At 40.6% G+C, this 13,677-nt stretch overlaps 1 protein-coding gene across 1 annotated transcript in view; it reads right to left on the bottom strand.

Moving 5' to 3' along the window:
- ATIC (5-aminoimidazole-4-carboxamide ribonucleotide formyltransferase/IMP cyclohydrolase) overlaps nt 1-3,812 on the bottom strand; it is a 33,234-nt gene extending 29,422 nt beyond the window's left edge. Inside the window, exons 1-2 of the mRNA XM_069075202.1 lie at nt 3,648-3,812; nt 2,827-2,953 (exon numbers count right to left, since the gene is read on the bottom strand). Coding sequence (XP_068931303.1) covers nt 2,827-2,953; nt 3,648-3,666 — 146 coding nt within the window. The 5' untranslated portion in view covers nt 3,667-3,812. The remainder of the gene's footprint in view (nt 1-2,826; nt 2,954-3,647) is intronic.
- Between the last annotated feature and the right edge of the window lie 9,865 nt (nt 3,813-13,677).

Here is a 13,677-nt window from a genome sequence, read left to right on the forward strand (position 1 = left end):
CTGTGCTACCTAGCTGCCACAACACCTTGATTTTTAAAATAGGTTTTTATCAATAGCTATTGTTTTTACATCTCCTACCTTTCTGCCCTTGTAGAGTCACCTCTTATAGCAAGGAACTTTAAGAAAAAGAAAATTTTCAGCAAAATTTATTATACATTGAAAAAAACCTGATGTTACATATACTGTTTCATATCCATGGCTCTCTTGCCCACCTTTGCAGTATGGGATATGTCTTCTGATATTTCTTCTTTGGGACCAACATTGTCCTTTACAGTTCCACAATATTTACTTTCAATTGTTTTGTGATTATCATTTACATTGTTGTAGTCCTTTTGTGCATTTTTTTTTCCTGGCTTTGTTTATTTCACTTTATCAGTTCATCTAAATCTCTCTTTGTATTCATCGTGTTCATCACTTCTTACAGCATAGTAATATCCAATTACATTCCTATAGCACAAAACCAAAGTGTATGTACTTTGCTTCCAGTTCTCTGTTACCACCAAGTGTTTCTATTTAATATTCTGTGACTGGCCACTGACCTCCACTTGAATCTCTGGACCAAAGATTACAGACCTTGGAATCACTTAATTTAATTAATTCCAAATTGTTTTCCACAGATGGGTGGAACCACTAACAATAGACTAGTGTGTCGATTTTCCCACAAACACTGATTATTCCCATCTTTGATCCTCTTGGCCAATTTGTTAGATATGAGGTGAAACCTAATTATTATTAATAGTTTGCATTTCTTCTTTTTGAGAACAGTTTGTTCATATCCTTTCTTTTATCTCAGAAACAAAAAAAAATTTCCTTTAAGAAATATCTGATACAAATAACTTTTCTCCATCAGGAACGAAGTGCATTCTTTTTTTTTCTGCATATAAGGTTTTTAAAATTTCATGTAGGTAAAATCATATTCTTATCTTTTATAACTTTTTATTCCTTCTTGGAATTAGGAATTCATATAGGTATAAGATGTCTTTCTCACTTTTTATGGTATACAGTCATCTTTTAATATTCAGATCACATCCATTTTGATTTTATTGATTCAGATCTACTTTCTACCATTTTCTGTTGTTTTTTTTAATCAAATTTCCAAATTTATCAAACACTGGATTATTGAGTTCCAATGATCTACTTTTCTGTTTTTTACAATACCACGTTTTTGATGACTAGTGCTAAACGTTTAGAAGTCTAAAAGTGCAATCCTCTATTCATTCCTAACCTTTTTTCACTATATCCTGTGATATTCTAGATCATTTGCTCCTTCAAATGAATTTTGCTTTAATTTATCTAGCTCCATAAAATATTCTTTTGATTACATGATTGGAATAGCATTAAAAAGGTAAATTAACTTTGGTAGCCTTGTCATTGTCAGGCTGACACAAGCCCACCATCAGTACTGAGCATTCCTCCAGCTTTTTAAATTGCTCCTTTTTAAGGAGCATTTTCCACTGAATCTATACAAGCATAGAGTGGGTAGCCTGAGATATCCATTTTGTACTTAGTTTGAATGAGAATTCCTTTTCTCTTATTGTCTGAAATGCTTTTTGATTTTTATGGGCTTATTTTGTAGCCAGCAATTTTGCTGAAGCTATTCTCAAGTTGTTTTTTTTTTTTCACTAAATGCCTACAATTTAAATAAAGGGTCACATTTCCATCAAATAAGGGGAGTTTTGTCTCCTCTAACTTCTTTTTCTTTTCTTATTGCTATTACTAGCATTTCCAGAACTATACTACATAAGGAGAAAAAAACATTCTTTATGCCTATATTTAATGGGAAATGTAGTATATGTACACCCATTCCATAGGATAATTGCTTTTGGTTGGGGGAGATATTTTTCCTTGTTAAAAAAAAAAAAACCTCGCTCTGCCCATACTTTATAGGGTTTTTAGCATTAAAAAGTGTTGTACTTTGTTCAAAGGCTTTTTCTATATCTATTGAGATAATTATGCAGTGTAAACTTTTGTTTTTATAATGACTATTGTCATAATATTTTTTCAATCAAATAGTCCTTACTAAGCACGTAGCCTATGCTGGGCAATGAGGGTGAAAAGGCAGAAATGAAAGAGTTCCTGCCATCATGAAGCTCACATTCTGCACATGGAGTTTATATTTGATCCTAGAGGTAACTACAAGTCAATAGAATTACATGACTTGTTGGGACCTGTGCTTTAGGCACTTAAGAAACTGTGTTGGAAAGCAAACTGAAAAGGAGAGAAACTTAAGGAATATTAATTCAGGAGAGGTGCAATGAGGGTCTGAAGTATATTGTGGTAAATACATTAGTAAAGGGGTGTCAGAAGCAGAGATCTCATGGAGGTAGAAACAGCAAGATTTCCCGACTGGATATGTAAGGATATCGAGAATGAAGGGTAAAAGATGACACTGAGGTTGTGAGCCTAGGTGACAGGATGGTGGTACCCTGGAGGGAAATTTCGGGAAAAGGGTGGGTTTAGGGGGAAGCTTAAGGAGAAATTTTGCGGATGTTGGGCTTTTTTCCCCCGACTGCCCCATGGTCAGCATGTCCCTACTCCAACTCCCCCTCCCCCCAAAATCATTTTGTTAACAAGGCTTTATTAAAACAAGGCACTGTGCTTAGCACTTGCATTTACTAAAATACATTTATCTGTGCTCTTAGCTTTTTCCCATGACAACCTAAGCTCTCTGAGGGCTTCCCCCCAGGGGCTCACAGAGTTCTCCTTCGGCACACATCTGCCACCTGAAAACAGGGAGGACTGAGAAGTTACCACTGATCATTGGCCCCCTGCTCCCTGCAGACAGAAGGGCCCTCCGCCCGCATCCCCCCTGGCCCACGGTCTTACGTGACGGGGAGCCCAGAGTCCCTCAGGGCCTTGGCTGTGCCTCCCGAAGCCACCAGCACCAAACCAACCGAATGCAGACTCTTGGCGAAGTCCAGGAGCCCGGTCTTGTCGGAGACGCTCAGCAAGGCTGACAAAGCGGAAACAGTTATTCTGGGTTTGTTCTTAAATATCCCTGCCCTCCCTTTTCTGGGCGCACAGATTGTCCCGTCCATCACCGCACCCAAGTCCCAGGGTGAAGATTCTGCGGCCTCGAGGACGCCCGGCTAGGTCCTGGGGTGCGGCCCTTTATGGAGGGTATTTGTTCTGGGAAGTTTGCATTCAGTCACACTTGGCCTCGAGGCCCAGGCTCCCGCCCCCGAGAGAATGGGGAACCATCTCAATCTATGTCCCCAGGAAGCCCTAGATGTGGGGCCAAGCTCAGGCTACGCCCGGGCAAGAAGCATTTATTATGCGCCTGCTGTGTGTAGGGTATTCCTGGTGTAAGGGCGGGGCCGCACGCCTCGGAAGGAAGGGGCGGACACCAAGGCCTGCGGCCGACGCCTGGGACTCCCAGGCCTAGCACGGACCAACAGCGGGGCTCGGCCCCCTCCTCCCTGGAACCCGGAGGTCCCACGCCCGGCCAGATGAGGAGCGCCCCCCTTCCCCCAGCCTCAGCGGGCCCAGGCTCCGGCCGGGCTCTCCCGCCCCTCCCCCACCCCTTCCAGGGCCTGCACAGCCAGGTCAGGTGGGAGGGGAGGGACGCGGCCACCGCCCGGCCTAGGGGAGACTCCCAAGGCCAAGAATCAGGACCCCGGGCCGGGGTCCCGAGGGGAGGTTATTACCGAGCTGGCGAGCGGCCATGTTGGCGGCAGCAGTCAGAGGGCCCCTCGGGCGGGAAGCGCGTGCACTTTCTCCGGGGCCCCCAGGAAGCGTGGGGCCAAGGCGAAAGCAGCGGGACCCGCGTACACTCCCTCAGGGCCTCCTCCCACTGAGTAAGAGGCGCGTGCGCGCTCCACGTGGGCAGTCAGCCCAGCCCCGCGCTTGCCTCCAGTCAGCTTCGGAAGCAGCAAGAAGGGCGGGGCTACAGCCGGATTGGTCCAGGCGCGCTGGTGGGCGGGGCTAACAGGACGGAGGCGGAGCCGCATGCCTGTGACACTTGGTCGGGTAAGCTTCGCTCCTAGGCGCGCACGCGTGCGGCGGGAGAGTGACCCCGCCCCTGGCTTTTCCCGCCTGCGCCCCACCCCCACCCCAGTTCAGTTCTGGTGAAAGGATGTTTACTTGTCCTTTGAGCAATAACCCCAAAGCTCCTTAGATCTTTCCTGATAGCACTTTACAAAGCACACAGGATAGCACTTTCCTCACTTTACAAAGAGCCAGTGAGAGTAAGCAAAGGGCACTAGTAATAATAGCCTCTTTGTAGCGCTTTAAGGTGTGCAAAGCAGTTTACAGTGATCTCGATTGAGCCTCACAGTTTAGTGAGCTGGGTACATCATGGCCATTTTACAGATCAGAAAACTGAGGCTGGCAGAGCCGTCACACAGCCCGCGTCTGACTCAGTCCAATGCTCTGTGCACTGAGCCATTCATTGACTCAATAAATCTTTATTAAATACCCACTATGTGCCAGGCTCTGGGCTAGAGAGTCCCTGCTCTCAAGGAGCTTGCAAAGCTGGGACTGCTAAAGGGCTGCAAGAAACAAAAACATGCAGATGGGAAAAGTGAGGCAGGTCAAGTGGTCTGAGGCTGGATCTGAACTTGGGTTCCTCCTCCTGAGTTCAAATCCAGCCTCTGACACTGAGTAGCTGTGTGACCTTGGGCAAGTCACTTCACCCTGTTTGCCTCAGTTTCCTCATCTGTAAATTGAGCTGGAGAAGGAAATGACAAAACATTCCAGCATCTCTGCCAAGAAAACCTCCAAGGGGTCACGCTATTGAAAGGACTGAACAACTACAAGAGGAAGCCAGAGAAAGTAGTGAAAGTGGAGGAGGAAGAGCATTTCAGGAATGAGGCAGCTAGAGGAAATGCTGAGGTGCAGTGCCTTGTTTAGGGAGCTCCCTGCTTAGCGAACACCCCCTACCAGTGAAGGTTGGCATCTTCTCTGTAACTTTTGGCCAACAGGATTCATATTTTTTTACCTAGAATGTAAAGAAGCTAAGGAGTGTCACAGCCAGGCTGTCAGAGAGGGGAGGTACACCCAAGGCTCAATATGGGGGTGGGGGTTTCCTCCCAGACTAATTTTCGTAGTGATAGATCTAACCGTATTTATTCTTTCCTATGGGTTAAAGCACTAGGGATATAGAGAAAGGCAGAACATGCCCCTGCCCTCCAGTAGACCATACTGCATTTATGCACAAATAAGATTTGCTTCCTGCTGTAGCATCCACTGGGGCCACGTCCTGATAAAACCAAACCATCTCAGCAAATGGGATTAACCAGGTGGAGGGTAACCAACGGCTTCAGACCCATCAATGAGTTCGGAGAGGGTAGCCACTCCAAACATGTGAAGATTTATCCTGGAAGAATGGGTGGATTAGAACCATCTATTCCAACTGCCATAAAGACAGCCAAAGTAGGCACTGTGGAATGCTTAGAACTTGGTCAGACATGGAAGATGGCAAGGTCATTCACTGTATCCCAGGCCATCACCCCTCATCTTGACTTTTGTCCTGCCACTGGACTTCGATGACTCTGGAAGAGAGAATGAGGCTGGTCAGCTCTGCCTCACTTAAATCCAAATCATGAGCTAGTTGAGCTATCACCCTGGGATGTCTCTGGTCCTCTTCCAACCACAACAGGTAAGATGTCTATGAGATAAAAACAGGTAAACTCTGCCAGAAGATACTAGCACTAAGAAGCATCCAGAAAGGTGTCTAAAATTTCCATGGAGACTTGAAGAAGGCTAGGGAAACCAGGGAGTGGAGGATTCCAAGCCTGAGGTTGTCCCCAGGTGGGGAGATGGAATGTCTGGTTCTAGGAACAGCAAAAAGGCCAGTGTGAGTGGATTGTAGAGGGTGTGGAAGGGAGTAAAGGGTAGTTAGTATATATGGAAACAGAAGAATGAACCAGGTTATAAAGGGCTTTAAAAACCAGAGGATTCTGTATTCAATCCTAGGGTGATAGAAAGCCATTCTCCAATGTGAGAGGAGGTGACAGGATCATTCTTGTGATTTAGGGATGTCACTTTGATCTCAAACTCACAGGGGGTTTTGAGGTCACCAAAAATGAGTGTAGAAAGAAGAAAAAAAGGATGACCCAGAACAAAGCCAAATCCTTCTTCTGATGTTTACTTCCTGTGTGACCTCAGACAAATTACTTAGCCTCAGTAGGCCTCGGTTTCCTTATCTGAAAGAAAAGGGCTTCAAGTAAATGGTCTCTGAGGCCCTTCCACTTCTAGTCTATGATCTCATGATAAATCTATGATCCTATGAATCTCATGGGTATAGAAAGGCCTTTAGAGTTTAGACTTAATGTTGATTTTGCTGGGCCAAAAATCTAATAGGGAAAGATAATACATTAAAAAAAAAAAAAAAGAGCTCAAACCTGGATGGGGAAGAGGCCTGGGAAGGGGAATTGTGAAAGTGATGAAACTGGACTGGTCCCTAGGCCCTTCCTCAAAAGGACAGTTCCAAGAATGACTCAACAGTGGGAGAAGTGGCAGAGGGATATTCCAAGACAAGAAGGCCATGAGCTCTGAGTGAAGTTTCCGGGTACATGCAGCTGAGGCATGGTGATGAAAACTAGAGAGCCAGAAGCAAAGTTTGGAAGATGCATGCAATGACCAAGGTACAGCATGGCCAGGCAGACATAAAGATCAGAAAACTGTACAAGAGACTATGGTGAGGTGGTAATGAGAATGAAAAGGAAGAAAAAGATGAAATGATTTCATGGGTCAGAAAGGAGAACCAATTTAGGGAGAATGGAAGAAAAAAGCGAATTTATAAAATCTTTGTGTTATAAAGGTATGTGTTACAGGAGAATTTTAGCATAGCCACCATTTTGCCTGAAACAACAAGGAAGCTTTTTGAATTCCAAAAGTTTAATCCATGTCATTAGCTGGTTGATGATAAAAGAATGTCTGGGTCAGCTTCATTTATTTATTTATTTTTTTATGATGAGCACTGGCTAGTTGCAAATTCCTTAACAGATCCCCTGGTATTACTTACTGATCAATTTACAGTTTGACCTAAAATAGATCTCATTCTGCATTTGGATATGTAAACCTTTCCCTTCCCTTTGCCCATTGTAGCTGCATAATTCTCACCATATCCTTCCCACTGATGTAACTAATAGAAGAGTTTTAGAAATTCTGCCCATGGCTCACTGGTTATTTAGACACTATGAATTTTTGCTGAGCATATAACAAATCATAATTAAACTGTCTTTTAAGCATGTTAGAAGCAATACCTATCAATAAATCCCTGGATATTTCCATATCCCACCTTAGATAAAGGCATAAAACATAGAATTGTAAAATCGTAATTAACTGAACAGATTATTTAATTCTACATTCTCATTTTTTCAGATGAGGACACAGAGGCCCAAAGAACTTTAGCAATTTGGGAAAAAAAACCACACCAGTAGTAAGTAGGCAAATGTAGAGCTAAGACCAGAAGTTGCTTCTCTTAAATCTCAATCTAGTGGGATTTTCCTGCACCAATCTGCCAAAAGGGATAAAGTTATATCTAAATTCTTAGTTTTAGAGTCCAAATCAAGTTGTCTAAATTGTAGCAACTTTTTTTTTAATCTTAATTTTGTCAGTGTGGGCAATTCTCTTTACCAGATGCACTTGCTGAAATTCCTAAATTTAAACTTTGATTGAGGTGCTAATGACTTTGGTGCTTCAACAAATAGAAATAATAATTGAGTTTAGCACCTAATTAGAGGTTTTACTAGAAAGTCACACTTGCTTCAACCTCTTGAATGATCCCAGTTCTGTGACTTTTTACACATTTGTAACCTGGGCAAGGGAGCATGGGGAATTGTTTAGAGGATGTTATCAAGGACATGACTGTCTCTAAACTTTTGAGAGATTTTTAGCTTACTTTTGGATGTTCTTTAATTTGTGCCAAAGACTTCTATTAGTTTGCGTTATATTCCACATCACCTTTTTTCAGACTACCCTTCTTTTCAGTTTTCGTTTGTGTGTTGTCTTCTTCCATTAGATTGTAAACTCCTTGAGGGTAAAGACTATCTTTCTTTTGGTATTTGTATCTCCAGTGCTTAATAGAGCACCTGATACATAGTAAGCACTTAATGTTCATTAAATATTGAAAAACACAACAGCAAGGTACAGGAACAGATACACACAAGAGAAGCTAGAAAGGCCAAATCCCTATTCTCATAGTACTCTATCATGACAAAGAGGATTCATGTGGTCATTTCCCTTCCTCCTCCAGGGACAATCAGTTGTGCAACATTAATATAATGGGCCTACTTCTAAACACAAGCTTTTCAACATCCTTCTTCTAGCTTTTACGTGTTAACTATAGGCAGCCCCAAGATGGGAGAGGGATAACATCCTCATAAGGGCAATTGCTAGAACATGCTACCTTCATGTCCTCATAGCTCACCTTCCCTGCTTTCCAGATTGTAGTAATAATTTCCCCCCATTCTAAATTCCTTATTCCCTTCTCCCTCATTAAGTCAGGGTAACCCAGTCTTTGTACATTAAATATGGAGAATTGGTTTATTAAGTGTAAAATAGTGGAAAGTGTATTGGATTAAAATCTAGAAGACATGGGTTCAAGTCCTAGCTCTGACCTTGAGGGGGCACTGTGGGAAGGAAGAAAGATTGCTGGACTTGGAGTTTAAGACAATTGAAGCAGCAGAGACCTTTCAAATAAACAAGCCAGAGGAATGCAGAGCTGCAGTCACTTGAGACCAGAAATATCTTCCAGGGGGTAGTACCTCTGGCAGCAGAGAAAAGAGCTGGCTTTGGACTTTAGGAAGAACTAGCCCTGGCATTCAAGAGCTGAGCTGCAGAGAATACTTCAAGAAAAAAGAAAAATCTAGAAGTAAAAGAAGAATGAGTAGACTGGCCACACCATTTCCTAACATGTGTGCCCCTCCGTTATTATACTCTTAAGTTTGTGCCCACTTTTTTAACAACTACAGCCTTACATTCTAAGGGGAGAGTGCATCCTCAGTATAGGGGAGGGAATGTTTTGGAACTACTACTCTGACTACATTAAATTTTAAATCCAGGAAGTACTTAAGGCTTCAGCTTTGACTGTACTAAGCTCTCTTAGGAGAAAGTCAGTCAATCAGTCAGTCAGTTAGTCAATAAGCGTTTATCAGAAGTGATTTCCTTTGAAAATCACTCCTTGTTAGAAATGTTTAGCTAGGAAGATTCTTACCACTTGCCTTTGAATTGTGATTATATTCCATCTGGAAATTTAGGTTGAGGCCAGAATGTGAAGAACTTTAGGTCCCAATTCCTTTTGTTTGAATTAAAAAAAAAATTGTGCGTGTGTATGTATGTGTATATATACATACACATATGCATATATACACACATACATATACACTATTTTCCATAGAAACAAAACAATATTTGTATATGTATATATAATATGTATATAAATATATATGCATATACATATTCTAAGCATATATGGAATATTTGGTGAACGCGGAATATCACCAAATATAAATTCTTAGAATTTATTCCAAGCAGCCTAAAAATAAAACCCTAACAATACATCATGTCTTGAGAAGTTGAAAGCAATTTCATAAGTGTGTGAAAAGAAAAGGTCAGTTAGCAAGGTTAAAGTAAAATCTTCAATCTCACATCTGGAAGAGTTCCATGTAAAAATCAATAGCAGAAGAAAAATATTTTGGATCACTTGAAACAATAAGGGAATAATAAAAAAAACGTGAATGTTTTCCTTGGAGCAAAAAATGAATAACCTTTCAAAAACAGAAAAAGACAAATCTTGAAGCAAGGGAGCTTGATATGCTCGAGTGTAAGATGGAATACAATTGCCATTTGTCACATGTCTCCATTTCCACAAAGAATCTAGTTTAGAAATAAGATTAAATACCAAATTCTAGATGCTACAAAATGTATCTCGTCTTTACTCTGGGTTATTGAAACTGGATGTCAAAACACCTTTACAGCATTAGACTCATTTGGGAACAAAATCTATATAATGATGAAATTGTTGTTATAAAAACTCATGGTATGTCAACTATAAGTGGATATAGTTTTAAAAATGTGTTTTTTATGGGATTTATTGACTTAATAGACTTAGGTTTCTTTATGTTGGCTTTTCAACAAACATTTAAGAAACTATATACCTTATTTGTAGGACCTGTTTTTGCTGAGTATACTGGGAGCACACCAAGGACTCAACATCTTTGCTTCAGGAACTTTGTGACTAAATGGTGTCCAAAACTAAGGGAAAGGATGAGTCAAGTAATAATAGAATCTGAGAATTGAGCAAGACTACCAGGACCACCCAGTCTACCCTATAAATGAACAGGAGTCTCTTGTGCAATGTCCGCAGTCAGAGCGCAGGATGAATGGGACTGTGTCCCAGCGTGATGATATGCTAAAGGGATACTTCTTCCTTGGGAAACCATAACTTCTCCTCATGTGACCATTGTCCCTGTGCTTCACCTTACAGTCCTCTATCAGCTCTCAGAACCTACGGCATTCCACTACCATAGTGTCCTTCTTTTGAGATCTACATTCCCTTTCTTCTGATGCAATTGGACTTATTGTTGAACTGTCTTCTGTGCCACTCCTGCCACCCAATCAATATTTTGGGGGGCTGGTGAAAAATTTCACTTTTGGCTCTGTCCCCAGAAAGCGGTTCATCCAGCCTTCACCAGAATACCATAGTGATGGAGAGCCCATTGTCTCCCAAGGTAGTCCATTGTATTTTTTAACTGCCTTATTAAAATTTTTTTCCCTATATAGAGAACCAAATCAGCCCTTCTTTATCTTCTACCCATTTTTTCTAGGTATTTTGTCTGGGTCTGAGCAAAACAAATCCAATTTTTCTTCCATATAACAGCTCTTCAGATACTTGAAGATGGTTATCATATCCCAACAACCATCTTCTCCTCTCCAGGTTAATTATCTCCAATCCTTCAATGAATCCTTGGTTGGCATGGTTTTCAGATCTCACACCATCTTGCTTATCTTTCTTTGGATGTTTTGATGTCCTTAATGAAATATGGTTCCCAGAACTGAATATAATACTCTAAATGTGTTCTGACCAGAACAAAATACAGCAGAACTATGACATTTCTAATTTTGAACAGCATTTCTATTAAATCAACCCTTCTTTTAAGAGATGGTACTGAATAGTTGGCTTAGAAAAAATATTTTTAGCATTGTATTTATGCAGTAAGTTGGAAGAATAAAGAGGAGAAGGAAGAAGAGGAGGAGGAGGAGAAGGAGAAGGAGAAGAAGAAGAAGAAGAAGAAGAAGAAGAAGAAGAAGAAGAAGAAGAAGAAGAAGAAGAAGAAGAAGAAGAAGAAGAAGAAGAAGGAGAAGGAGAAGGAGAAGGAGAAGGAAGAGAAGAAGAAGAAGAGATTAAGCATTAAAAAATTAAAACAAGACCAGCAACACATTAAGTAAAGTTAATTTACTTTCAAGGAATGAACTACCAATAGAACATTTCTAGGGATCGACAAAAATTGTTCTTTGGTTCTTAACCATCAATTTAGGATAATGTCAAGAAACATGAAAATAAAAAAGTATGCTAATACATTGTTAGTGGTGCTATGAATTGCTTCAACCCTTTACAAATGTAATGTGGAATTATATAGTAAAAGTTACAAAAATGTTTGTAGCCTTAGCTCCAGTGGTCCTAATACTGGAATTGTAGCCAAAAGAAGCTATTGGGTCAGTCAGGAGGTGGAAGCAGGAGAGAGTAGATCGAGCTACAAAAATATTCCTAGCAACCCTATTTGTAAAAGCAAGACAAACTAGATGGTTTATAATTGAGTAATGGCTGAACAAATTGTGGTTCATGAATACAATAGCATATGATTGTGCCATAATAAATGAGAAATATGAATACTGAAAAGAAATACAGTATGTCATATGAAGTGTTAAGAGAGTAGAATCAAATTAACTCTAGACATACTGACTATAGTTATATAATTACAGACAACAATAAGAGAAAATAAACTCATACTTTGTGCAGAGAAAAGAAGTTTTAAAATGTACGTGAACGATTTGGTTACTGCCATGTTAAAGTAAAAATGTCCGTATTTTATTTTGAGTTCGTGTTTGCATAGAGCCACTTTTAAATTTTTTTGTTTTATTTTTTCTTTTCTTATGTTCTTATTTACATATTGACACATTCAATGGAAAGAAAAAGGTATTCTCTTTTGAGGATAGCTACTCAAACAAAGAATGGCAGGAGAGATTATTGGGTTTCAGCCAAAATGGAACCTGGATCTAAATTTTCGTTGCCTTTTCTCGGAATATAGTCTGGTCACTTTGCCCATAGCATAGAATCATTTTACTTCACTGCTAGACTCCCAGGATTTGTCCCAAATATCAGCTGAAATTTAATTATTTTGCATGGTATCTGACTCTGGTCGTCTCTTCTGTCCTAGTTTCCAGTTGTAGGTACCTGTAATGTTAATGGATGAGGAAGATCTTCCTCATCCATTAATAGGCCTATATGACCTGCTTTGAGGCTGGCCCAGCTCGTAGTTGTGATACATCCTGAGTCACAGAGCCTATTGGGGGAGGGAAGCTTGCTTAGGGGAAGCTTGCTTATGAGAAGGCTTTCATACCTTTTACTAATTTCTAGTTAGGCACTGAATCTTCAGGGTTTTAATGCCTTCCAGTTCTGAGAAATATGTATATACTCTGAGTTGGTGTTTTGTTTTGGGGACTCGCTTATGAGAAGGATTTTGTGATTCCCTGGTAGAGATTCTGAGTGGCTATAGGTTTAGAGCTTCCTGATGTAAAGGCTCTCTTGATCCAGGGAGGTATGCAAAGTATATGGTTGATTCAGACAGTCAGAGACCTGTCTGTTGGTCTTAATTTCTCTGTTTGTATTTTATCTGAAGTTCAGGGTACTGACTTTTCTCCTGAACTAATGAATATAATTTTTAAAAGATTGTTGACCCCTTAAACAGCTATCTTTCCTAGGAAAGCAGATCTAAGAACCTATGCTAGCAGCCATCCTGGGTATGCCAGTGTGGTTGCCACCACTACTACCTAATCTGATAAACAGATGAACTAAGGCTATAGGGAATTCTCTTTCCACGAAAAAGTTGTATTTAAACAAACACATGTTTTAATAACTCACCTTATTGGCTGCTTTACAACAATTTCTATTTTCTATTTTGCTTATATAATGTAACATTTAACAGCTCCCACCTTTGCTTTCTGACCCATAAAAGTGGACAATGGACATTTTAGACCTCATGTAAGGAGATGCTGGGACTCTTGTAGATCATGAGAGAGTTATTTAGGGGCAAGAGGGTCTTATAATACTCCTCAAATAAAATTATGTAATTGGCTGTGTAAAAGGCTACCATCTCTACCCATGATGAGAGCCAGCCCTAGGGAGACCACGATTCTTCAACGTTGGTGGAAATGGATCCTTAGTTTCCTCACTTATTCAGATTGGGTAACACTAGTTGGGGAGGAGCAAGGAAAAACCATGGAATGTCATTATCAATGATGCTCTATTGAGTCTAGTAGAGGAATGTCAGAAAGGCTGAACACACATGCACACATGTATATATGTATACATATACATATATACGTGTGTAGTTGTACATATAAATATATGTGTGTGTATACGTATATAAACACATATAGATATATTCACACATAAGTAGAAAGCCTCCTAGTTGCAGACCCTCATAAATAATCCATTCATGCTTGTTGCCA

Source organism: Petaurus breviceps, unplaced genomic scaffold, assembly GCF_028583685.1.
Source record: "Petaurus breviceps papuanus isolate PSGF00001 unplaced genomic scaffold, PetGlider_PUasm1.0 90903, whole genome shotgun sequence".
Taxonomy (NCBI): Eukaryota; Metazoa; Chordata; class Mammalia; order Diprotodontia; family Petauridae; genus Petaurus; species Petaurus breviceps.